The sequence below is a fragment of the Lichenostomus cassidix genome, chromosome 11 (genome assembly GCF_008360975.1).
Source record: "Lichenostomus cassidix isolate B80296 chromosome 11, HeHo_3.0, whole genome shotgun sequence".
Taxonomy (NCBI): Eukaryota; Metazoa; Chordata; class Aves; order Passeriformes; family Meliphagidae; genus Lichenostomus; species Lichenostomus cassidix.
In genome coordinates this window covers 6,943,172-6,969,401 of record NC_139492.1, presented here as the reverse complement: position 1 = coordinate 6,969,401, position 26,230 = coordinate 6,943,172, and the positions used below count along the sequence as shown (strand labels likewise).

Here is a 26,230-nt window from a genome sequence, read left to right as displayed (position 1 = left end):
GGGGGGTCCTGCCATGCCCTCCCCAGCACCTTTGGGTGAAACTTGGGCACACGGCGGGGATGACCTCGGGAGCCTGTGAATTCAGCCCGCTGGCTCGGCTCCCTCCGGAGCAGCCGCTGTATCCGTGTTTGCACAGCTGTGGCCCCGCTGCCCCAACCCAGGCACGTACCCCAGCCCCCGCCGGCCCCTTCCGGCCCCGGGACGCCCCTTGGCCGGCTCCCAGCGTGGGCTGGAGCAGCTCTTCCCTCCCATCACTCCTCATCCCTCCCCGACACAGAGGATGGGAGCATCCGGGGACCGAGGCCATGCCGCCTTGGTCACAAGGAGCCTGGGAGTCGCCTCTTCTCTGACCTCTCCATGCTCTGCCTCTCCTCCAGGAAGGCAGGACACCCCCGGCTCCTCCTCGTGCTGGGCAAAGAGAGGGATTGGGGGCTTTTGGGAGTCAGATGAGTCAGTGAATGGCATCCCGGCTTCCATGACTCAGCCGGAGAGAAACTCCCAGCCATAAGGTCACAGCCCCGCAGCCCCCACCGGAACAGGGAATGGTGGTTCGGTTGGATGGGTGCTGGCTGCTCTCAGCCCCATAGCAGTAGGGGCATGGCGATGATATCCACCCCTGTGGCCATGGGAGGCTGCTGGCTCCTTGGGCCAAGTGGGAGGGCGGCAGGAAAGGGAAGGAGCTGCGAATGGGAAGAATTGGAGGAAGTGCTTATTTACCCCGCGGAGTATCCCTACGGAAGGGCAGGGCACGGCACAGGCAGACACTCACAGCCAGTTCCTCGGGGGGGCTCACAGCCCCTGACCCTGCCACTCATCCCATGGGCTCCCTCCCTCCAGCCAGAGGGAGATGCAAACCCCAAACTGTAACCCAGGAAAGTGGCCACCACTGAGACAGGGGGCTTCCCAGGGCCTGGCAAAGCTCAAGCCCCACGTATTCTCTAGGATGGCTCCTGGAAACCACCCCAGGACCACCGTGGGCTTGGTGAAGTGAGGCCCCCACCACCAAAGGTACAAACCGAGTACCCAGCTGGGATCCCCACGGACACCTCACTTCCACACCCTGTGAGATGGGGCTGCATTCTGGCCATGGGCACCAGACCCCACTCCTGAGTGGGCTGTGATCCCTCTCAGAGGTGCTAGGGTCCTCTAGAAGCATCCTCCTGGGATTGGCATAACCTTGTGAAGGCCTTACACACCACCTTCCCCCTGACCTGTTCATCTCCAGGGTGCTCTGTTGGGTACCAGCAGTTGCCCCCACAAATCCTGCCCTTCAACTTGGTCCAAGAGCACAAAAGCACCCCAAGGCCCTCTGATCCACCCAGGTACCCTGGGGCCACCATGCCAGGGATGCTCAACACGGAGATGGGCTCTGTTCGTCCTCATTAGACATGGAAAAAAACAGTTTGCCAAGGAAAACTGCTGCCATGGCATCAGGGGCTGCTGTGGCATCAGGGGTGCATCACCCCAGAGCAGCCGGCAGCTGTGGCCACTCTCCTGCCTTGAGACACAGAGCCTGGATCTCAGTATGGGCAACAGCAATGTCAGGCAGCCAGGGGATCTTATCCTGCACAGACACCCTGCCCTGACACCCCGTCATTGTAACCCGCGGTGACAACAGTATCCCTTGCAGGTGGCGGGTGCATTTGTCCTTGGTGGCCCTGCCAGAGAGCTTTCCTCCCAAGAAAACTCCTCACCCCAAAAAACCCCACCTGAGCCCAGCCACATCACCCCGGGAGCCTCAAACACCTGGAAGTCCCCAAATTATCTCCGTTTGCTTGGGAGCCCCGGTGCTGCCGGTGCTCAGTACCTTTCGGTTTGCCATTCATGGCGTGCTGCGGCAGCACATCCCCCTCGGGCTGGGCTCTGCGTCCCGCGTGGTTGTTGCTTTCTCATGCCGTCCGTCCGTCCGTCTGTCTGTCCGCCCGAGTGCGGGGGCCGTGGCCGGAGGGCTCCCCCCGGGCAGCAGTCTCCTCCCCCGCTTCCCCTGCCCGCGGGCTGACATCACTGCCCAGCGCCGCAGCCCCGGCGTGACTCAAGGGGGACGGAGGATGGGAGGACACGGGAGGATGCCTGACCCCCTTGCAGGGAAGGGGCCCCACCAACTCCGGCTGTTCCCGGAGCACAGCACAGTTCTGTCCCTGTCCTTCCCTCCCCACCGCCCCCTTAGGGGAACGGAGGCACAGGTGGAAGGGAGGGGAACACACTGCAAACATTCTCCCCCCCCACCATCCCCCTTTGGATCGCTTCCCTTGGAGACCCCCTTCCCGCCGGGCACAAGCCAGGGAGCTCACACCGCCCCGCAGAACGCACCGCTGGCCCTGAGCTGCCCCAGTCCCCGGGGCAGGGTGGGGGATTCACAGCCCCTCGCCCCCCTCCCTGCCAGCCTCACTGCGGGCAGGCACAAAGCCGTGGGCAGCTGACGCTCACACCACTGCCGCTTGCTTCTGCATTGCTTGGGTTTAAATGTAAGTATATACAAATATAATAAATATATATAGTTATATTTATGTATATATAAAACCACCATCCCTTTGCTGTAGGCTTCCCACAGCATGCAATCCCGTGGCATGCCTGTGGGCACCCTCCAAGACCCATGAGCCACTGGGAAAAGAGTTTCCTAGCTCAAAAGTCCCTACTTTTTATCCTGAGTCTCCAAAGCCTTGGAGGAGCTTGCTTCAATCAGGGCTTCCTCACAGGGCTCTCCAAAGATGCTGGGTGCAATTCCCATGTGGGAATGTGCGTCCTGCTTTTCATGGAGGTCCAGCTCCCCCAGGGCAGTCTGGCAGACCCACCTGCCCTCCATGCCAATCCCAGCAGCCAGCAGCATCTCTCAGGCCCACAACTCCCTGTTTAGTGCCCAAAACAATCAGGAGACTCTGTGGCACAGATGTCACCATGCTCCAGCACTGTAGGTTACTGCACAGGTCCTGGGAATACACAAGCCTGGCACCCCATTCCAGGTCGGACAGAGGCTGGAGCAGCCACCTCTATCCAGGCTGTGATCAGCTGCCCTCACCACATCACTGGAGCAGGAAGAAACACCTCCCTCCCAGGCTCCTTTCCTGTTTGCTGCTGAATTTAGAGCAAGGTCAGGACAGGTTCAGGAGGAAAAGCACTGGGACAGAGACTTGGGGGTCCTTGAAGATATGAGGTCCTCTTGCAAAGTTAACCTCTCCCCCAGAGAGTGAGCCTGTTGGGGGATTGCTTCCCCAGCCCGGAGCAGGTCCCCTCCCTGCAGGTCCTGCAGGGGACAAGAAGGACCTGGGGCTCCCATATAGGATGGCATGGTTGCCCCACTCCCATATAGGATGGCATGGCACCCACACATGGCTCCGGAGCCAGCCACAGCCAGGCCTGCAGACCTGGAGCCTGCAGTGGTGTCACCCAGAGAGTGCTGTGACCCTGGCGCACCCTCAGGTCCCAGTGCCCAGGTGGGTGCCCAGATGGCAAAGCATCAGCCACACTAGGAGAGCATCTGAAAAAAGAACCGGTGAGACTGGGCTGGGTCTGAGAAGCATCCAAAGAAAAACCATCCTAGGTGCCCACCAGCCTGCCACCTCCTTGCCAAGTGCCATGGGCATGGGGGAGGCAGCAGCCCAGCACTCTGCAAAGCCCATCTCCACCCCAGCCTTCAAGAACCTGCATGAAGACCATGTCTCCTACCTCGCCTGGACGTGATGCATCCCCCCGGCTCTCCCCACCGATGGGCAGAGTCCCATCCTGGCGGCTGCCGTGGGCAGGGGCCACCACCCGGCTTTTCACCCCGTGCTGCTTCTCCCCAGGGAATGGCATCATTGCCGGCACCGCCCCGGCTCTGACCATCCTTGTGCAAAGCCTGCGCCGTGCTGGCAGCCGTGCGGAGCCAGTGCCCGGCACACGGCCAGGCAGCGCGCCCGCAGCGCCAGCCCATGCCAGCTTGTTTGTTCTCATTAAAGGTTAATGAGAAAGCCACGCTAAGGCTGCCCCAGCCGCGGGAGGGGCGTTCCCTGGTGCCCCGCAGAGTGAGGGGACTTCCAGGCTTCCCTCGCGGAGGGGTGACAGTCAGGCTGTGCTGCTTGCAGGGACTCTGCCTCTTCATAGCCTGCAGTCTCAGGGGGAATCTGTGTGGCAGCTGACACCTGGATGAGATGCCTGGCATGGCACCATCCTGGGCATCACCCATGGGAAGACCACCAGGAGCGGGTAGGCAGGGTCAGGCATTCCAGAAGTGGCAGAGGACACTGCAGGAGGACACATGACATCAGCCATGCCCTCTGAGCACCTCACAGCACCCTGCATGGCACTCGGCGGTGGGGGTTTGACAGCTCAGGTCACCTTGCCAAGGGAGGGCAGAGGAAGGGCACAAGTCACGCCAGCAGTGCCAGGGTAGTAATTGAGTTAAATGAATCCCTGTTCCTGGCTTGCCTGGGGATAAGGAGTAGGTGCAAGGAAAGGGACATCTCCATGTGACTCCCCAGCTCAGGGGGCTTCCCTGGATATCTACCACCCTGGATATCCACTGGGCTCAGCTCAACCAGTCATGCTGGCTGCCTCCATCCCTCCTCTGCAGCAGGGATGTGGGTGTAATGCCCCAGGTGCTCCCCTTTGGTCCCTTTATGCCCTCCTCTCACCAGGCCTGGGGAGCCACCCTGGACATCCTGTTGCGTCCCAGCCACAACAGCTGAACATGTAAACAAAACCCTCCATGGGCAGCCATGCTTGGATACACATGTACAGCCACAGCCAGTTTATGCACAGGCAGAAAAATCCAGGAGGACATTCCCACTTCCCTGCCCTCCATGGAACAGATGAACCAGCTTCCCATAAACCCCCATGTCCTGACAGCAGAGGGGACAGCAGAGGCCTGCTAGCCCAGAGACCACCAGCACTGAGGCTGAGCTCACCCAGCCCCTGGAGAAGCCACCAGCCCCAACACGATGCTGTCTGTGTGGCACCAGCACCAAAGGCCAAGGTGATGAAGAAGCAATTTCATGCTGTTCTGGACAAGTATTCCCCAGCCACAGGCATCCTTGAGTGGCTGGGAAAGTCACCACAGCAGAAACCTGGCAGCAAAGGGCATAGGCCAGCCTCAGTCAGTGTCAAAAGTCATGGCTGGCCAAAAAGGTTTGTGGAGCTGGAGTCATCACCAGCCTGGTGAGGGGCCAAAAAGCTCCTGGCCATGGGGGAAGACCTGGGAGAGGGCAGGAGATGACAATTTTGGCAAGAAGACACACAGTCATGGCTTGAGGGAGAACCACAGTGGGTGACCAAGTGACTTGTCCTGGGCTGGGACAGCTGGTCCCAGAGCTGCAGATGGTCACCCCCACCACAATGCTACAGCTGACTTCTCAGACTTTCTGCTAAAACTGGCGAAGCCAACTCCAAAAAATCCTGGGAGCCCAACGCAGAGTTTTTTCCACAAGGTGGATGCCCCGAGGGCTGGAGAAGGACCAGCCCTTGTGCCAAGCCAAGCTCTACCCCCAGCCAGGCTGGCCCCAATGCTGACAGCATCCCTTCCTGGAGGGGCTGGGCACGGGGCGGTGGCAGACTTGAGCCCTCCCCCCTCGCTTCCTCACATCGTCCCCACACAGCAGCAGAAATAGAAGCGATATAAATGGCAGCCCTATAAATAACCCCAAAGCACGCGGCGGGGAGCTCGTCCCAGCCCGGCACTGGCCTCAGCCCACGCAAAGCCAGGGCTTGGGCTGCCTTCACTGTGCCCTGGGGATCTCAAATGCCAACTGCTCCCTGCCCACCATGGGTTTCCCAGGGTCCTGTCCTTTAGGTCAGTGTCATGGCAGGAGCTCCAATGCATCTGCTGAGCCTGAGCCACGGGCACAAGCTGGAGCCCAGCCTGATGACATTCCTGGGGGACACCCTATGCCCATCCAGCTCCTCCTGTCCAGCCAGCACTGGGCAATGCCCATCCCAGGAACCCTGCTGCAACCCAGCCTGCAGATTCCTGGGCAAAGCAGCAGTTCTGGCCAGGAGCCTCAGCAAGGCTTAGGAAGGGACACCCCTGTCCTCACCACCATCCTCACTGCAGATCAACAGTTATCCCCTGGTTGCACCCCAACACCTCTCAGCTGCCCACCCCAGCACACCCCAGCACTGCCATGGCGATGCACTGGGGACCCTCATGAACCGAGAAGAGGTAACACCGCTGGTGACAAGCTGGTGACAAACCCTGCACTGCCGGATTTTGCGTGGCGTCATAGCCTCATGTCCCAGCCCTGCCTGGGGGACGCAGTGGGGCCACCAGCCAGGAGACAGGAGACATGGAGTTTATAGGATGGCCAGGACTTCCCAGTGCCTTCAGGCGTCTCCTCTGGGAATGTGGCAAGGGTAAAACCCCCTGAGGCTGTTTGCACGCTCCGGGATGGCCGGAGGTGCGGCAGGGGAAGGGTTAATGGTGCGCGGCCTTCCCGAGCACTTCTTGGCAGGCTGGGAAGGGCTGGGAGACAGGAGGATCGGGCCAGCAACAAAGCGAGATCTGTCTCATTAATTCCTCCGAGCATTCCTCCCTCCGTCACCCTGGAGGGGAGGAGGAGGCAGCACCCAGCTGACATGGTGCACCCAGGTCCCTCTGGAACCCACCCGAGTCCCGCCTGGGCGCAGGGCTGGGATGGGGGGACATGGCTGCAGCCTCTCCCGCGGGATCCAGGGCTCTGGCGTCCCGCAGGCGCTCGGGCACGGCCCTATATGGGCACGGGCAGCTTCCCCGTCGCCTGCAGTACCCCTGCCCCTTCCCCTGCCGGGAGTCCCAAGGGATTCGGGACAGGACACGGCTCATGCCACGGTTCATGCCACCAGCGTCATCCCAAACCCGGGAGCGAAAGAGTCGCTGGAGAAGCTGATACATCCCAGACAGGGTCTGGGGGGCACCAGGTGACATTGCGGGGTGCTCGCCCTGATATCCCACTGTGTCAGGCGGCTCCTTCTCCGGGCGTCTCCGGCCACGGTCCCGGCCGGGCCGCGGGGAGCGGAGGATCGCCCTGAACAGCAGTGGGGCGGCGGAGCGGAGCCGTGTCCGTGTCCGTGTCGGTGTCCGTGTCTGTGTCGGTGTCCGTGTCCCCGTCCCCGCCCGCCCGCCGTGCCCGGACACCCCTGCGGCGTGGGGCGCCCACCGGGGCTGGCGGCAGAGGGGGCGCGGGCGGGCGGTGGCTTGCGGCGACGTGGCCCCCCAAGGGTGTAGCCCCGCTAAGGCCACCAACCCCGCTCCCCCCGACCCCCCCGTGACCGCGGGGTGCGGAGGTGCGGGTGGCACTCACATGTCCCAGGAGAGGCGGGGGACGAAGCGCGGGGCGAAAGTGGGCCTGGCTCGGTGCATCCCCTTTGTTCCACTCCCATGGACGGGAGCAAGCGGGGAGTTCGTGCAGGCTCTTGGCAGCGCCCACCCCGGCTCTCTCCATGGAAACGCGGGAGCCATGTGATTTCGGCAGGAAACCACGGCCCAGCCAGCGCCAATGGCAGCTGCATGGACGCGAGCACCTCCCTCCCCGAAGCGACCGACACCGCTGCCGCCACCGCCATCGCCACCACCATCGACACCACCGACACCGACACTGCCACCGCCGCCACGGCCCTGCGGGTGTCTCGGACTCGCCGTCCCATCAACATTCCCCGGGAATCCACAAGCCCCACCATGAGCTGGAGCAGGATCCCACCTCCCCCGGGGCGAGAGGAGTGGGGACAGCCTGGCTTGCTTGGCCCCAGGCTGTTTGCCTTCCTGCCGCACACAGTGCCCACAGCCTCCCCTTGCCAGGGAAGCAATGGCTGGAGCAACACGTCCTCCCTCACCACCCCCTTCTCCCCCTCCAAGGGCTACCACAGCCTCCCGGGCTTCAGTGCTCCCTGACAGACCCCAGGCATGTTTCACATTCCGGCAGTGAAGTGACACGACCAAGGCTGTGCAGTCAGTCGGTGGCAGAGGGAACAGCCAAACATCCTTGCTCACAGCTCTGTGACACCCAGCACCCTACCCTGCCTTCCCCCCACAGCTCCTGCATCCAGCTGAGCCATGCTCGGACCTCTGCCGATTGGCCAAGTCCACTCTGGGGGAGCAGAGCATTGGCACTGACCCACATTCCCCATCCCTCCAGCTTCCAGCCTCCATGGGGAAGGAGCAGAGGAGCACTCCCAGCTTCCCCAGCTAAGGGACAGGCAGCCCCAGTGTAAATGCAGGCTGTCACCCAAGGGATGCCACAGTCACACGGTGTTGCTTCCACAACTGCCAGTCCACTTCCTAAACTCTGACACCTCTGAGCATCCCTGAAGGTGGAGGGGTGAGGAAGCTACATGCCTGTTGGGGGAAGCACCCTGCTCCTCTCCTTTCTCCCAAGACCATCTTTCTCCTACCTGTCCTAGATCCAGCTGAGTCGACCCAGTTTTAAATGGGACTGGAGCCTTTGCAGCCCTGGTGAGACATCCTCCATGCAAGGACGAGGCGGCGCAGTGCTCCCGCCAGCCCTGTGAGGCAGAAACACTAATTAGACCATCATCAGGTCCGGGAGCCCAGTGGAGCAGGGCAATATCAGCGACAAGGAAATCATTGCACCACTCTCACTCTCCTGGGGCCACACCAAGGAGCAGAGCATTGCTGCCAAGGTTGCTCGGTGAGAACCAGGGCGTCCCAGCTCTCAGCCCAGTTCTCCAGGCTGGCCTGGTTACAGGGACAGAGAAGTGATGCAAAGCTGGAAGAGGGGACAGCAGGTCCTGAGGCCACCAAGGAAAAGCCAAGCCAAAAGGCCAACAAGGAGAGGCTGCAAGGATCTACCAAGCCATGTGGTTGATAAATCCCAGAATGGTTTGGGTTGGAAGGGACCTTAAAGACCATCTGGTTCAACCCCCTGCCATGAACAGGGACTCCTTTCACTAGACCAGGTCACTCCAAGCCTCATCCAAGCTGGCCTTGAACACTTCCAGAGATGGGGCAGCCACAGCTTCTCTGGGCACTCTGTGCCAGGGTCTCACCAACCTCACAGGGAAGGATTTCTTCACGATATGCAATGTAATTCTGCCCTCTGTCAGTTTGAAGCCATTGCGCCTTGTCCTGTCCCTCTATGCTCTTGTCAAAAGTCCCTCTTCAGGTCTTTTGGAGCCCTTCTAGGTACTGGAAGGGACTCTAAGGTCTCCCTGGAGCCTTCTCCAGGCTGAACAGCCCAACTCCCTCAGCCTGTCTCCACAGCAGAGATGCTCCTGACCTCTGAGCATCTTGAGCTCCTGACCTTTGTGGCCTCCTCTGGACTCACTCAAACAGGTGCACATCCTTCTTATTTTGGAAACCCCCGACTGGATGCAATGCTGCAGATGGGAGCTCACCAGAGCAGAGCAGAGGAGCAGAATCCCCTCCCTCAACCTGCTGCCTATGCTGCTGACGATTAACCCCAGGATACATTTGGCTTTCTGGGCTACCAGCGCACATGGCCAGCTCATGTTGAGCTTCTTGCCAACCAACACCCTCAGGTCCTTCTCCTCAGGGCTGCTCTCAATCCATTCTACAACCCAGGTCTCAGTGCCACACTGTCCCTGTCCCACCAGGGTGACCCACCATGTGCCTGGCATGGTCAGCACCACTGTGGCACACTGTCGTCCCTCGATCCAGCATCCCACCTGGATCGAGTGGGGGGCTGGATCCCACTCACACCCTGGGCATGGTGCCACCACTGAAAATTTTCTGTTGAAAGTGACCTCCAAGGATTATCGGGGTCAAGTGCCTGAGCACTTCAGGTCTAACCCAAAGTTAAAGCATGTTGTTATGGGCACTGTCCAAATGCCTCTTAAGCACTGGCAGGCTTGGGACATTGACCACCTCTTCAGGAAGTCTGTTCCAGGGTTTGACCACCTCCTCAGTAAAAATTTGGGTGCCTGTAGGTAGACTGACCCACACCACCACATTCTGCTTACCTATGCACCACCATCCCAAGGTAAAACCCCATTCCTGGTTGCTGCTGGGGAGCAGCTATACCCCTGCAGACATCGGAAGAGGGGACTGCACCCTCCCCTCGGGCACACGCCTGCCTGCCCTGCCAGGCTGGGCTGTGGAGCCAAGTACTCCCTGTGCCAAGGTCAGGGCTGGCACACGGCACTGGCTGTGCTAGGAGCTTGCTCAGCACGGACCATCTTGGCAAACAAAAACAAGGACATGCTCCTGCCCGAGTTCCGGCAGCACCCCTGGGCTGCCTGCCCTCCAAAACTCCCCCCTGGATTTATGGAGGTGTGGTGGCTGCAGGCAGGCAGGAGTTAAACCTCCCAGCATGGATTTCGATATTCCTGGGTTAACTTTCCCAGCATGCACATGGATATCCTGAGTTAACCCTCCCAGCATTGATACAGATACTCCTGGGTTAACCTTCCCAGCATGGATGCAGATAATCTTGGTTTAACTCTTTCATTATGGATATGGATACTCCGGGGTTAATCTTGCCAGCATGGATATGGATGGATACTCCTGGGTTTAATCCTTTCGTTGTGGATACAGATACTCCTGGGCTAGCCTCCCAGCATGGGTGTTGATACTCCTGGATTCCTGTCACTGAGGCAGTCTGGTGTTGGGAAGCTGGGCATTGGTGAAGGCAGGAGTCCCTGAGCCCAAGGGCACCCAGTCTGAGAACCAGCTGGCATTAGTGAGCTCCTCCCAGCACAGGATCGCACCTCTTCAGAGCCTAGTGACCCGGGACCACTCCAAGCACATTCCTGTGCTCCTGGCAGCTCCAGCAAAAGCCATGCCAGCTGCCTGCAGCTGCCTGCTGCGGTGCGGAGAAAGGTCTGAGCTGTCAGCAGAGCCCTGCACCGTGGGTCTCTGCCCAAATTGCTCTTCTCATTGCAGGCTGGGCCTGGAGCCACGTCTTCCTCTCCCCTCTCTCTGGAGGGCTTGAGGCCAGCCCTTGGCTCCAGGCTGGAGCTGCTGCATGCTCAACATTCCTGCTCAGCGCTGGAGCAAGGCAGCACACACAGGCCAGGGCTCCAAGCCTTGCACTGGGACAGCCATGCATGCTGAGCATATTTGGAGCCCAGCCACCACCCCTGTGAGCAGCTGAGGTGCCTCCAGAGAGCCTGCCACATCCCTGCCACCATCCCTGCCACCACCTTGGAGATGAACATCTGGCATCCCAGCACCGAGGTCTGCATCCCTTCTGCTGTGCATTTTTGGGGAACTCAACCTGGGAAAAAGCTAAGGGAGCCAGGGCAGTGCTGATGCAGCATGAGCAATGTGAGCTGCAGCTCCAGCTGACTCAACGGAGCCCTGGCCATGCTTGGGAGCTGGCCGGCAGCACAGAAAGGCTGTGCCAGCAGGTCCTCTGAGCTCTGCTGGAAAACCTTCCCCGACACACTCGGGGCCAGCACACATCAGCAGCAGGCTGGGGCACAGCCCTGACCCAGCCTGTCCTTTTCCATGGGGCAGAATCGCCTGTCCCAGCACTTTGCCTGCCCATGGGGCTGGGAAAAGGGAGGACAGGATACCCCCAGAGTGGCCACAAACCTACTCGGTGTTGGCCAGCACTGGATGCTGGTCAGCTGTCCCAGACTCTGGCCAGCAATCTGGAATCCAGGTCAGGGCTTTGCAGCAAAGCCAGGACATGCAGGTTGTGACTTCATCAGGTCCAGCCCCAGCATGGGCCAGAAGGACAAGGAGCTGCCGAGTAGCACTGGTCCAGACTCTCCGGCCACCAGCCAGCTGTCCCCCCTCCTAACTCCCTACTCCACCAGAGAAGGTGGCTGGCAGCACCTCCAACCCCTATGCCAGCTCAGCCCGCGGGGCTGAACATCCCCTGGGACCACTCCAGCTCCTGCAACCAGGCAACCATCCCCACCTAGGCACAGCAGGAACCATCTCATGCACACACCCGCAGGATCACTCCAAAAGTATCCATGATTCACAAGATTCCTACAGTCCCTTGGCATTGTCCAACACTGAACAGGAAGGCTGAGGTTGTGGGCAAGCCCAGAAACCAGCCCAGCCCAGTAGACGTAGCCAGTGGCAGGGCAACTGGCACAGCTGGACCACGGCAGAGGTGTCAGCAGCCTGAGGATTCAACATCACACCAGGTGGAGCAAACCTTCGCCCATCAAGTTGGCTGAGGTAGGAATACATTGCCCCAAAGCTGGTGCTGTGAGGATGTGAGAGCAAAAGGCCATTTGGAGCATGAGGTGTTTTGGCAGGGCTGAGTCTGCAAATTTGGCAGAGCTGTATGCAAATGCATGTAAATACAGTCCTCCCAAGCAGTGCACCCACACACACCCTGATCTGCTCCAGTGCTGAGGTGGGGTCCCTGTCCCCCCATGAGCAACCCCTGCTACACTCAAGAGCAGAGTGAATCCATCTGGAAACAGCCAGTGGGCACCCACGCTGGTCTCCCAGAGCGTGAAAGTGCTTCCTGCAGTGAGCACCAGCCTCCAGCAAAGCTCCCTCCCCTCCAAAGAAAACAACAGAGAAAATGCTGGGATGGGGATTAAGGAAATGAAACCGGCTGTGCAGGGTAAGCAAGGATAGGAAGTGGCTGTGATATCTCCTCTCCCGGCTGGCCTGCAGCTCTCCCAGCCCAGAGCCCACAGCACAGCACATCTAAACCCAAGGGAAATCACATGCTTGAGAGTGTGTTGAATAACCAGGAGGTTTCTGAGTGATCCGTGCTCCCAGGATAGGAACAGGCATTTGTGAGCCTCTGAGCTCTGAGATTGGCACTTCCATGCTCTCTCCATCCCGGCAGAAGATGCAGGGAGACCTCCTGACACCACAAGCTGCACTCTGCTCCTCGAGCTGGCACAGTGCAGTAGCATCTCAGGTGCTTTGCTCTCATAGAATCATGGAATCATTAAGGTTGGAAAAGACCTCTAAGATCACCAAGCGCAATCATTAACCCTGCACTACCAAGCCCACCCCTAAACCATGTCTCCAGATGCCACATCCATGCGTTTTTTTTAACACTTCTAGAGATATTGACAGCACCATTGCCCTGGTCATCCTGCACCTATTCTACCTCTCCCAAGCTGTTAGTCCAAACGGGTTTGTACTGAGAAGAGTGTCCCTGGAGGAAAGCAGTGGCAGTCAAACAGGCAGACCAGGAGTAAAATCAGCTGCTAAAAACCCCTGGTGGGGTAGGGGTAGCAGAGGGAAGACATGCCGATAGCAGGGATCCTGCCACATCCTCCCCACCCAAGTGATGCTCCTGAGCAGGGTGGCTCTGGGTCATGCCTCTAGAACATGTGTGAATGCCACCAGCCCCAGGCTATGGCTCCAGCCGGTCTCTCCTGTATCTGTCACATGTCCTGGCGTGCGAGGGCCGGCTCTGTTTACATGTGCAAGTCTCAGATTCTCCTGCTGGGAATGAGTCAGGCTTCCCTCGACACCCCGCTGAGGTGGCAGTGTCAGGGCCCCAGCTGGCGTTTGCCTCCTGAACGGCAGAGCCGGTGGATGCCAGGCTGGGGAATGGCTGGAAAAGGCTCGTGCAGCCTCTGCCTGCTTTCCATCCTGCTTGGAGCCATCTGAGGCAGCACGGAAGGCACTGGAGGCTGGAGCTCACTGCCAGGAAGCTCTCCCTGGCTCAGCTCCACTGGGTCAGCTTCCTTCCCCTCCACCCCACAGGCACGTCATGGCTCAGTGTGGGGCGGCCAAACCCTCACCAAACCCCCAGTCCCCTCCAGAGGGTCTAGCATGGGTGGGATGGTCAGGCTGCTGCTGAGAAATCCCTATGTCTGCAAAGCCTTAGGGTGCTGAGGTGTGTCCTGGGGTGACAGCTCACATGAGAGGGGGGTCCCCTGGATTTGAGACCCCCAGCGACAGAGGCTGGAGCTCAAATGAGAAGCCAGCCCTCTTCCTGTCTGCACATTGCCAAAGATGCCAAGCTGCCGCTGGACTTGTGGGGTGGTGAGATGGGTGCCAACTGCATGCCACTGCCCAGCCTGTGCACTGGGAACCAGCAGTCTGCTTTATTCAGAGGGTCCCCAGCTGGGCCAGAGAGAGAGCAGCATCCCAGAAGACAACAGAAATCCAAGAACACCCCGACCACATCCAGCTCCCCCTTCCCTTTCATTACTCCCAGCCCATGCTCTTTTCCACATATCCCGGAGTCAGAAAAGCTCTCCCTCTCTGGAGAGAGGCCTTTTGCCTTTGCTCCCAACTTTCCCAGGGTGGGTAAAGAGCCTGGAGGCTCCTTTTTCTACCCTCCCACCTGCATCCCCCTCACTGTGACCAGGGCTGGGCTGGCTCCGTGTGAGCACAATAACCAGAAGTGTGTGGAGCCGCTGGAAGAAGCGATGTTCCCGGATGGTATGCAGCCCTGACAGCCCTGGCTCTGCTTTAAAGGGTAACTTTATCCTGTAATAACAAACAAGAGGAGCCAAGTTCCTCCCCAGCGTCACTTCCCTGGCTCCAAGGAGAGGGACATGGGGGAGAGAACTCATCAGAATGAGCTGGGATCCTTGTTCTTGCCATCTCAGGGTCTAACTCCACTCCCTCGAGACAAGAAGGGGGGAAGCATGATCCAGGGGACAGGTCGGGGTCCAGAGTGGGCATTCCGGCCATGTCACTCTGCATATCTGGCAAAGGCTGGGGCAAAACCCATATGGCCAGAGGGGATGGCATGAATATCTGCTGATCTCCAGGATATCCCTGAAGTCCCTGTACCACTCACCATGTTGGAACAGATACATTTGTGTGCTGACATGCTGGGGCCAAGGAGATGACCCCTGTAGCAATTCCTGTCCTGCAGACAGCAGCAGGAAGCCTGCCCCAGACCATGGCATGCCCTGGGCAGCTGAACCCCATCGCCATCTCCACAGCCTCCCCCACATGCTCACAGGCATGCTGGCATCTCGGCACAGTGCCAGCTCCAAGTGCAGCCACCCGGGAACATGCTCTGCAAGAGCTGGAAATTCAGGCCCAGCTGGTGCCATGGGATGGGCAGGGAGAGGCTGACCTGCTCCAAACCCCTGGCAGGACCCTGCAGAGCAGGACTGGGTGCTGCAGCCAAGGGATCACTCTGGCAGCATTATCTCTTTTGCAGGCACCGCTGGGGACAAAGGCGTGGGCAGAGCCCAGCTGTGGGAAGAAGGGCAGCACCTCTCGGTGACCCATGGGTGCACCTTCCTGTGCTCCCAAAGAGGTTTTTTCCTGAAGATCCATGGGTGTGGCTGTGCCAGGGCCCCAGGGCATGGAGCAGGCAAACCTCTGGTTTATTCCGGGGGTGCACAGGGGACACTGGGGCACATGACGGGCACATCAACATCTGTGGTCTATTCACAGGGGACACGGAGCATCTCTGCATCACCCCATCAGGCTCAGCAGTGAGTGACCTACCTCTGCTCCTGCAGGAACACTGATGCTCAGGAAAGGTGTCCCTCGGTGGTCATCACCGGGGAGGGCACAGCCCAGCCTGTGCTGATGGGACACTGATGTCTCTTCTCTGCCAGATGAGAAGAGGGGGGCAATTTGGCAGAGCTCAGTTGTGTGAGAAGATGACAATCTAGAGAAGGCTGCTGAGATGTTCTGTCTGATTTCCACTTCCCCAAGGAGCAGCTCTGGAGATCCCAGGGTTTGATTAAATCCCAGCCTGTCAAACGAAGCTGGTGAAGTGCTGCAGTTTTCTTCCCCAAGATGGATTTCCTCCAAACCCCTTATTAGGGGTTTGGGTTAATTCTGTGTGAAGCTGGTAAAGCTGCTGCCTCCATGGTGCCCCCAGCAGCAGACCAGGGGGCTTCCAGAGGAAGTGTGAGGCAGAATCCGACCAGCTAAAAAGGGGAAGAGAGAGGAAGGAGGGAAGCATTGGCATCTAAAGCTTTCAGAGCCTTGGAGGTGATAATGACAGTGTCTGCCCTCTGCAAAATGGAGACCTGTGGGAGACAGTATGGCTTTGGGGAGATGAGTCAAGGAGTGCTGCTGGTTGCCAGGGAGGTAAAGCCTGGAGCAAGCTCCCGGTACCAAACCATCCTCCCAGGGCAGATGTGGAGCCTGCCTGGCTCTGGCTGATGGGAGTGGAGAGCATCAGGGCAGGCACCAGTGGGTTAATAAAAGCTTGAGGTGGGACTTGGTGAGCTGCTTCCTCCCGGCAAACAATAACACAGGGGAGGGAGAAGGGATGCACAGGGCTCTGCAGGGGCCGATAGGGATGGAGCAACCCCAGCCCTGCAGCTGCAGCTGTGCCAGAGGAAGCCTCAGCACATTATCTGCTGGTCCCACTCGGCTTCCTCAGCAGCCCTGGTGCTGCAGGGACTGGGTCGTTCCTCCTCCAGAGTCCCGTTTCTCATGGACCTGAGTTGGGTCCCTGTGCTTTGATGGCAGCCCTGGACCCCAGCATCCCCCAAACCCTGCACTCCCAGACAACCCAGCCTTCCCAGCATCAGTGTTTCCCACTGCTTGGTGGCTCTGGGAATGGCCACCAAGGGCTCCAAGCCCCAGGACCGCGGTGCCACCCATCACGTGCTCCCCACCATGACCGTCCTGCTGCCCCATCCCCCCACATCACAGACAGTGCCCACACCTTGGCAGAAGGAAGTTTTGGCTGGAAGACGACTCCTGCAAAGGGGATCTCCAGGTCCTGGCTGAGGTCCCTGCAGTTCTGGTTGCCTCTGCTCCTGGTCCTTCCCAGCGATGATCTGCTGCACCTGGAGCTGCTGCAGCCTGGCCACGCTGGCTGGTGTCCCAGCACTTCCTCGTGTGCGGCTGTTTGTGACCTGCCTGCCGCTCCACCTCCGCAGCTGCATCGCTGTCACAGGAGCAGCCCTTTTCCGTTCTGTTTCCTTTTTTTGACCCTTGCCTCCTGTAGCAGGCTTTGCCTTTCACTGAGGCTCTGCCTGCTGCCATTTGCACACTCGTGTGTGGGAGAGTGTCTCCCAAAATGGGTCTTGCCCTGATCCTGGTAAGTCAGGTCAGGACTCCCGATGTCCTCACTGCTCCTATCCCAACCCCACAGACCTGCCTGATGCCAGCTCCTGGTGCAACAACTCTTTGGCAGTGGCTATTGGTGTGGAATAAGGCAGCTGCTGGAAGACCCTGGAAAATGCAGGCTTTTCCCACTATTGAGGTCAGTCCCTGGAGCCTGGAGAGCTACTGGGCTCCCTGAGCAGAGAGATGTTTGCCCCAATATATTACTATGCCTCCAAAGGGGCTGATGAAGTCTGTCGGAGATGCTCTGGGTGACAACTTCCCCACCCATGGTCCTTGAAAGTCCCCAGACATGTTCCCATACTGTTGTGCAGCCTCAGGAAGAGTCCCCAAGGGGTTGTCCAGCTTTCCCCACTGATGGAACCAACACTGGTCCAGTTAGCACCTGTGCCCCAGCTTCAGAATAGACATGGATCAGCTGCTAAAATCACCCTAAATCACCCTTACTCTCTCTCTGAGCCTGCCTGTGCTCCCTAGGAGCAGCTAGCTGGTCAAGTGGAGCTGGGATTTCAAGTGTCTCCTGGGGCACTGTACCGCACCCAGTGAAAGGACACAGGGCTGTATGTTGCCATCCCAGTGGGCAGGAGGGACGCTGAGGTCTGACACTTCCCAGAGCCAGGAAATGAGCCTGACACAAAGGGCAAAGCCAGCAAAAGGGAGGGAGGGAGGCAGGAAACATCAGGCAGGAGAGGAAACAGGGAGATAATCAGCTCAGTGAGCACAAACACCCGGAACTTGTGCAAAGGAAAAGCCAACACCACTTGGCAAGCATTTGAGCAGGGAGACCTGCCCGTCTGGCCTCTTGCTGAGGCTTCCTGAAGAACACATGTCCTGGAGCACCTTAAGGTGCTATGGGGTCCCTGGCCTCCTAGTTACCATGGCTGGCATGGTCCCTGGTGGCTCAGCTCCAGCATGTGCTCCCTGGGATGAGCCTTGTCCCAGAGGGTGGAAGGATGGGCTCCTGGAGAGCAGCTGGCTGCACTTGTGAAGGAAAGCACTCACCAGGAGTGAATCCCAGCTCTTAGAGAGGGGTCCAGGCTGGCTTTTCCTGCCAGGTTTTCCTGCCCCAGTCTCGTGCTGGCTTGAAAAATGGCCTGTTTCCACTTGGATTTGCATAGCAATTAGTCTGTTTTCCTAGCACCGGAAGGGAAAACCACTGCACTGGGATTCCTGCGGATGCTCCAGTTGCTTCAATGTCCAGCAGTACCCTGGGGTTAGTTCTTGTCCCCAGCAGCTGTGTCAGTACTGCCAGACTGGACTCCACCTGCAGAGCTTCCCACTCCTCCTCCCACCTTCAGAACACAGTGCTGCCCACACCCCAGGTGACCTGACCACATCCCAGGTGATGTCCCAGGCTGACGGAGCTTGTCCCAGCTGTCAGCAGTCCTGTCTCTCCCCGTGTTCCCAAGGGAGCAGTTACACACATCTCATGGGGTTGGCAATTACCACGAGGGGGATGGTGACTAGAAGCTGTCAGCAATCCATGGTGGGATGTCTGGCATTGCTCATCTCCCAGGATCCAGCATGTGGCATGGGACAGAAGGGAGAAACATGGAGAGAGATGGGCACAGAGCCAGCCCGTGGTGACTGGCTGGGCCCCAGCTGGCTTGTGTGAAGTAACTGGGGCAGGAGAGCCTCTGCCAAGGGGCAGGGAGGGCACTCGGGGGAGGCCTGGCTGTGTCTCTGAGCCAGCACTGGGCTCAGCACGGCAGGATCAGGCCCTTCACCCACACTCCTGTCCCTCAGCCATTCCTTCCCAGAGATTCTCCTCCTCCTGCTGCCATCACAGCTCTGATGGGGAGGGGCCCAAGTGGGCACTGACTCCTCCAGCCACAGATAAGAGCTGAGAAAGAAAAGAGCAAGCATTTACATGGGAAACCAGGCAACTGGATCTGGTGGAAGAGCCCAGATGGTTCAGAGCTCCCCTGAGGATGAAGCTGAGGCTTCATAAAGCTCAGTGTCTCCCTGGCAGGGGCAGCCATGCAGCAGTGGGTGCCTCATGTGAGTATGGCTCCCTGCAGCATTGCTGGCAGTGCTGGTTCCTGAGGGCCTTGGAAAACACAGCACAGGTTTGGAGGAGAGCATGTCAGCCTGGGCATGGGGAACACACCTCCTCTGGCACGGCCAGGTGGGGCATAACCTCAAGATTCCCATGAAATCCAGTAATGGCAGGCAAGCACCCACTCCAGGAAAAAAGTACAACCCCAGAAAAGATCAGACCCAGAGGGACCTGGATGCTTCACTTGGTCCTCCAGATGAGAAAGAAAAGTTGGTGGTCTCTGAGGGAAGGAGCAGGGGGGGTTGCCTGTCCTGCAGGCCAGGTTGCTCTGCTCACCTGAGACCAGGTCTGGTTTTGCAAGAGTCCTGGCTCATTTTGGCCATGGTTCTTTAAGAGAAGCTCTTTCCATAAGGGGCAAAACCTCCTGAGAAAACCCAACATCACCCCAAAATCCATTTCTTTGGGGCTGATACCACTTCTTGGGCTAACTCATGCAGTCTAGGGCTACCCAGCCCATCTTATTAAGGTTCTTAGCTTCTCTATCCCACAAAAGTACCATTCCCATGCTGTGATCCCCCATGGGACCAGATTTCCCCCACCCAGGGGTACCACTACAAGAAGAGTGGCCTGCCTGGGATTGAAGAACTGGGCTATAGTGCCTGGTTTTCCCATTCCAGCCCTGAGGCTGCTCCTGAAGACACCATGTCCAGCACAAAGTCACCCCAAGAAATCTATGGCAAAGGCACCATGCTTTGGTGGAAGAATGGCACAGACCAGGCAGACCTGGGCACATTCTGCAGCCACGGAGGACACCAGAGCTTTGGGTGGGTTCCATGTCCCCTGGGAGCTCTCTTCAGCTCAGAGCAGACAAGGCAGGCAGACTGCTGGGATCACAGGATCATTTAGGTTGGAAAAACACCTCCAAGATCATCGAGCTCCACCATTAATACCAGGCTATTTTTTGCAGGGGCAAGACAGTCTGAGAGGGGACATTGCAGCCAGGAGAAGGCACAGGTACTAATTGACTTTATTTGTTAGCAAGGTGAAGGCAGGGATCACACCCTGGAGTCACACCCAGGGATCACACACACCGGAGTCCCAGGCAGGTCTCTTGCAGACCACAGAGGGCTGAGCACCCTGGTGCTCCTGTGCATTCAGGGAGTCCTGTGGCACCGAGGAAGTCCTCACAGGGACATAGAGCAGTCACCAGGGGATAGCTTTACCTTCCCAGTTGAGCAGAGTCCCGCTGTGCTTCTCAGAAAGGATTGGCAGCACAGACAACAGCCCCCGCACACTTGTGTCCACTGTCAGGTCAGCCTGCAAAGGGCACATTGAGACAGCACCGTCATTCCAGGGCATCCAGCAGCACCTGCTTGGCTCACGGTCAGTGACAGCAAAGCTCCTTCCACTCAGAGTGAGCAGAGAGCCACGGGAGCCAGGACAAGTCCACTATGTGGGAGGATGGTTGGGTATCTGCACTGCTGGCTTGGATGGAGGTGGCTTGGGCTGGGAAGCCAGCCACAGGTTTAACCAAACAGGAAGAGGTCCCTGCTGCAAATGGGATGCTTTGTGCAGCCTTCTCAAAACTCCAGTGCTGCAGGGACCACCCCCACTGCAAAATGTGGATCCTGCAGGGTGAGTGGAAGCTTTATGGACCTGTAGCTCCTCAAGGAAGAGGGCACAGGATGGAAAGATCTTGCTCCTCTCCTCCCTGCTCTGTCAGATTCATATTCTCTGCATACCTCCAGGCTGCCCAAAGCCCCTTTTCCCCCTGAACAAGCAGCCTGCTCACTCTGATACGTGCTGATGCTACTTCCCAGACAGTTACCCCATGTTCTGCAGTGGCCCAACACAGATGTGGGCAGCTTGGAGCCCAAGAGACAGCTCATTTTCACATGGATTCCCCCTCCAGAGAGCCATCCTGGCCACCTGAGCCACCTTCTGTGCGGGTTTGTAGGCTTATGTCCCACCCATGGGTTCCCTCTTTCACCTGCTCAGCCAGAACTCACCTCCTGGGTGCCCATGTCTGTTTTCACCCAGCCAGGGTGCAGTGCCACACACAGGATCCCAGCTTCCTTGTAGGTCAGAGACTGGCACATGGTCAGCATGTTGAGGGCAGCCTGGGGAAGGAAGGAAGCATCAGCCATGGACAGCAAAAGGTCCATGAACAAGGTTCCATTCCCATTGCTGCCTCTTGGTGAGGGAGAAAAAGCAGTGCCAGGTCTTCAAGAGACAGTGTGTGTCTCCCCTGGGTGGGCACGAAGATGCCCCAGGAGCTTGGGAAGTCCCTCCATCTCTCAGTCTCAGGTGTTCCCCTGAGATCAGGCCTGGCAAAGGCAGCTCTCACTCCCATGGAGCTCAGGAGCAGGGGCAGGTCACCAGTCCCCATACCTTGCTGCAGCGGTAGGAGATGACAGGATGGAAGAAGGAATCAGGCGTTTTCTTGATGGACCCCAAGATGGTGGAGATGTTGATGATGGCTGCCTTGCTGCAACTCAGGCCCTTTTCTTTGCTGTCCTGGGCAGCCTTCTTCAGCAGAGGCAGGAAGGCCTGGGGAGAAGCAACCCTGTAGGACACCTGTGCCTCATGCCAGCCCCACTTATGGCAGGTGCAGCCCAGGGAGGGTGAAGAAGAACTGCAGGGTGTCAGGAGAGCCCAGGTGTTGCTGCAGTGATCCTGCCTGCTCCCAGATAGCCTTGCACATTTCAGAGGGGCTACAGAGAGCTTAGCCTGGAAGAGCAGCCCTTGCTCTCCGTTGTGCAGCACTGAGAAACTTGGCAAAGCCCTCCGAGATTTCTGTCATGACCTCGGACAGCCCGGGATACCCTAAACTTGGGCAAATTTCATCTCCAGAGCTTCATCCATACCTGGGCCACCAGCATTGGCCCCACAGCATTGGTCTTGTATGTCCTGACCATGTCCTCAGCGTCGACTGTCTCCAGCGAGGCTGTGCGGGTGTAGATGCCGGCGTTGTTTATCAGCAGGTTCAGCCCCATCCCGTTCAGCTTCCCCTCCACGACCTTCGCTGCATCGGTGATAGCAGAGGGATTTTCGACATCTGCAGTGTGAGAGAACAGTCTGAGAGCCACGGGAGTGCTGGGAAGGAGAGGGAGGGGAAGATGCTGAGGAAATCCGCGTGGCCCTTCCTTCCGTGGGCACCAGATGGTGCTGCGAAACCAGCTCCGCGCACCCGCACATCCCAGCTCATCCCAACACTGCCTCCTCCGCCCCTCCGCCGGCAGCTGAAGGAAGGTTCCCACCGGGCAAAGCCCACCGTGGGGGCAAACCGCTGCTGTGACTCCCATGCAGGGTCAGCCCCCAGCAGCCATCGCCTCCAGAGTCCACGTCTGACCAATTTCTGGAGAACCCAGGGCAGTCTCCGGGGAGAACAGGTCCCCAAGGGAGCTATACTGGGACCTTCTGTGGGATGGCTCTGCAAGATCCTTCTGCTCCTGCTGAAGCTCTGGGCTGATCTTACAGCATTTCCACAAGAGCTGCCTTCCTCCCAGAGCCCTCCTGGTCTTGCCTAGGACTTGGGATCAAGGCAGAGCAAGGCTGTGGCCACTCAGCTGGGGGAGCCAGGGGTTGCCCAGGATGGGTCTCAAGAACATCCTGGTCCTGTGGCCATGGAGCAAGGAGGCTCCAGGGAATGGGATACTGAGACTGAGACAGGTGTGGAGAAGCTGAGCTTTTGGCAGCAGGACTTGAAGCAGTGCTGGAGAACTGGATCCCCATGTACAGCCTGAAGGGAAGGAGGGAGGGAAGGAGAAATGGGACAAGCATGGCTGGCAGTCACAAATTTACCAGCTCAGAGGCAGAGCACACCTACCCAGCTTTACAAGAACCAGGTTTGGGTGTTTGGATGCCAGATCTCTCAGCTCCTACAAAAAGAGATACAGAAACAATCAGCAGGAGGCAGAGGCGATGCCAAGCATCTTCCTGGGGTGCCAGCAATGGCCCACCCTGCGGGAAACATCTTCCAGATGTTACTCAGTGCTTGGGAGCAGCTGGGCTGGGGATCTGCCTTGGTTCTCAGGCTTCTCCTAGGTTCCACAAAGCAATGTGCATGTGCTCAGAGCACAACACAGCCACGACTGCAAGATGCTCTGGTCACTCTTCCAAAGGGTTGTGCACAGCCCAGCCAGAGCCACAGAAAGGATGAGAGCAAACTGTGAAGGACCAGCTTACCAGGGAATCAATGTGAACTGGCTGGGGATACAGCCAGAAGTGTCTCCTGAAGGCTACTGGAATTGAGGTGGAGGAGGAACAGCTGTGAGTGCCAACATCAGATTTGACCTTTGGGGAAATCACATCCGGATAGCCCAATCCCAGATTCACTCTGCTCTGGACACTACATCTCACCCACTCAAGTGAAATTAACCACTTTGCACATTTTTTTGGGTTGCCTTCCACCACATGTGGATATTGGGAGGAATGGGTTAAAAGCTGAAGACTGATGTGAAATCATTCAAGTGACTTTACAGCTGGGAATAACCCTTGATAAGCCATGGAAACAGCAGCCAATGATCCACTAGCATGGATCTTAACAGTACCTGCGTCTCCTGTACCTTTGTACCTGCCCGGTGTTGCTTCAGGGATCCCCCGGTGAGTAAGATAACAGAAATAAATCTACTCTTTGTATTTTAGCCATCGATTGTCCTGGCTGCCTGCCTGTGCCAACTCACACAGTAGAGGATTCAGAAGCTCTTTCCAAAAAGGAAACTTCCCACTTCAGACAAGAGAAACTGAACTACCTTGTTTGATATGCCTAAAAGGATTGATTTTGGAACTAAAAACCTCTTCCAAACATGCCCACAGGAGAAACACAGATTGGTGGTTTCTTGTGAGAGGAACACGGAGCAGCAGAGCTGCTGGCACTGGCTGCAGTTCACCATCAGTTATAGGCTCTCACACCAGACCCCATGTTCCCACATTGGCCCTGGGCACAGGAAATTATGTAAATTCCATTAATTTGTTTGTGGTGGACAACAGATGTTTCTCCTCTCCTGTTCTTCCCAACTGCCTGCCTCAACAGCCTTATACCATCCCAGCTGGAGCTTCCCTCACCCCAACACCTGGTCTGGGCACAAAGAGATCACAGGAGGGGCAATGTGGCACCAGCATGAAGGAAAACAACACTCTGCCCTCAATGTCCTGTGGTCATGGACTTCAGCAGCACCCTGAAAACACTGCCCTCACCCTACCACAGCCAGACAAGGCTTAGGGAAGTACCCTCTGGTTAGGAGAAATGCACATAGAACACCTCGTGGGGAAACTGGCTCCAGTCCAGCCCTGCACAAAGTCCCTGATCTCATCACTGCCCAAGTCCTGCAAGTTGTGGGAGAAAAGAACACTGGGCAAAAATAAGAGACCTGACCTAGCTTTGACCCAGCACCAACCACAGCAGGAGACAGGCACCCCTGGGTTGGTTGGGATTCCTCCTGAGATGGAATAATACACACATGAAAGAAGATGCAACAAACAAATCAGCTGGAGCCAGGATCTATTGGAGAAGAAGTTTCTCCCTGCTAGTAATTGAGACTCAGCAAGCAGAGGAAGACAAGCTGTACATAAGGAAAGCTGGAAGCACAGGGAGGCTTTGTGATTCCCCCTAGAAGCAACATGTGTGAGTCTCTCCCATTTCAGCACAGCGGAAAGCAGGGGCAAGGGGGATCCCGCCACTCAACTAGCCACCACTTCTGGAGACTCCAGGTTCTGAACCTCCAGATTTTGCAGGGAGCAACATGACGCTGCAAAACCAGCCCGAGCAGCACCGCTGCCGCTCGCACCGCCTCAGCCACTGAGCCCAGCCCAGCCCAGCCCAGCCCAGCCCAGCCCGGCCCGTGCCCGCAGCGCATGGGCCAAGCCTTGGCACGGGAGGGCGGCTTTGATCACATACAGCATAGCCCAGAATAGCCCAGCGGCGCGGCCCGAAGGGGTGACACGGCCGATTCTTCGCCGGCTGCACTTCAGATGACTTTCACACGGGGCAGGGCGCGGTGCGAACAGCAGAGCCCCGCGCCGGCAGCGAGTTGCTCAGGCCGGTGACAGCGGTGACAGTGTGACCTCCGCCCCCCCGGCCCGCACTGACCTGTGCCCGCGGCCCCTCGGGGTCCCGGCAAGTGGCGAAGATCCAAGCGGGGGGTCGCGGCGAGCCCAGGAGCTGCTTCACCAGCTCCAGCCCGATGCCGCGGTTGGAGCCGGTCAGCAGCACCGTGCGCGCCGCCGCCATCGCTGCCGCCCGGCCCGGCCTGGCCCGCCTGGCGCCGCCTCCCGACCCCGCGGACCGGGCCGCGATGCCTCAGCGCCCGCGGGGGGAATGCCTGCGGGAAGGAGGGCACTGTGTGTGAGCTTTGCCTTCCCGCCCGACGTTCAGCGCAAATACAAGTGTGTCCCAGCGCTGGTGTCCCCGCGGGGAGGAGCGAGGTGTCTCGGGGCGAGCCGCGGGCGTGAGGGAGCCTTGTCTCTTCCCAAGGCTGGTGCGTGAGGGAGAAAGCTTCAGCAGGGCTGGGGAGGTGTCTCAGCACCTTCAGCACAGCAATCTTAATGCTAGATAAGGGTAAAAAACCCCAAACCAACCCAAACTAAACCCCGTTTAGCATTAGGAAATACCAGGCTGTTTTTACTGTCTGCTCGGAAATGAACCTGGTTTGGCCCTTTCCCTGACCATCAGATACGATAAATCTGGTAAATAAATTGAGCCACAAATATACTCTGAGGCTGTAGCACCTATCCTATGGAGAGAGGCTGAGAGAATTGGGGTTGTTCAGCCTGGAGATGGGAAGGTTCCAAGGAGATTTTAGAGCTTTTTCCAGTGCCTTAAAGGGCTCCAAGAGAGCTGGAGAGGGATTTTGGACAAGGGCATGGAGTGACAGGACGAGGGGAAATGGCTTCACACTGACAGAGGGCAGGGTTAGATGGGATATTGGGAAGCAATTCTTCCCCATGAGCGTGGGGAGGCCCTGGAACAGGTTGCCCAGAAAAGCTGTGGCTAACCCATCCCTGGAAGTGTTCATTGCCAGGTTGGACAGGGCTTGGAGCAATCTGAAGCTGTCTCTGCTCATGGCCGAGGGGTTGAATGAGGTTGTGTCTTATGGTTCTGTCCAACCCAAACCATTCTGTGATTCAGGCAGCAGTTGGGGTTACAGGTGTTTTGGGGGATGTTTTCTCCTTGCTTTTGTTGTTGAGTGTCAGGTACCTGGTTCAACAGCTGCACAAAAGGTGTGGCATAAAGCAAGGAAATGTTTGCTGGCATCTAGGAATGGAAAAACAGGGCTTGAAGGAAAAAGGAAAACAGAAAAGGGATAGTCAGGGTCAGCTGGAGGACAGTGTCTGGAGGTGGCCTGCATTTACCAGCCCTGCTGCGAGCC

General features: G+C 58.0%; 2 protein-coding genes across 9 annotated transcripts in view; both read right to left on the bottom strand.

Moving 5' to 3' along the window:
• RIPOR1 (RHO family interacting cell polarization regulator 1) overlaps window positions 1-16,622 on the bottom strand; it is a 32,139-nt gene extending 15,517 nt beyond the window's left edge. For 2 of the 8 annotated variants that reach the window (XM_085071599.1, XM_085071598.1), the window contains exon 1: window positions 3,664-3,925. In XM_085071599.1, coding sequence (XP_084927725.1) covers window positions 3,664-3,910 — 247 coding nt within the window. In that variant the 5' untranslated portion in view covers window positions 3,911-3,925. Of the gene's footprint in view, window positions 1-1,807; window positions 2,124-3,663; window positions 3,926-7,250; window positions 7,642-8,337; window positions 8,449-15,277; window positions 15,709-16,457 lie in introns of those variants that run through there. The other 6 variants (XM_085071605.1, XM_085071606.1, XM_085071600.1 and 3 more) reach the window with 6 other exon arrangements.
• Window positions 16,623-19,871: 3,249 nt separating this feature from the next.
• Window positions 19,872-25,242, bottom strand: LOC146432168 (uncharacterized). The gene is made up of 6 exons (XM_085071635.1): window positions 24,952-25,242; window positions 22,690-22,741; window positions 21,728-21,918; window positions 21,252-21,410; window positions 20,870-20,980; window positions 19,872-20,177 (listed from the first exon to the last, which is right to left on the bottom strand). Exons 1-6 carry the CDS (start codon window positions 25,090-25,092, stop codon window positions 20,064-20,066), a joined length of 768 nt encoding a protein of 255 aa, XP_084927761.1. The 5' UTR covers window positions 25,093-25,242; the 3' UTR covers window positions 19,872-20,063.
• Window positions 25,243-26,230: the final 988 nt, after the last annotated feature.

Coding starts and splice junctions, on each gene's coding strand:
- LOC146432168 (XM_085071635.1), bottom strand. CDS start 25,092: ATGGCGGCGGCGCGCACGGTGCTGCTGACCGGCTCCAACCGCGGCATC. Junction 22,742..24,951: donor CCGAGGGGCCGCGGGCACAG/GTCAGTGCGGGC, acceptor CTCTTTTTGTAG/GAGCTGAGAGATCTGGCATC. Junction 21,919..22,689: donor CCTGGTTCTTGTAAAGCTGG/GTAGGTGTGCTC, acceptor CTCACACTGCAG/ATGTCGAAAATCCCTCTGCT.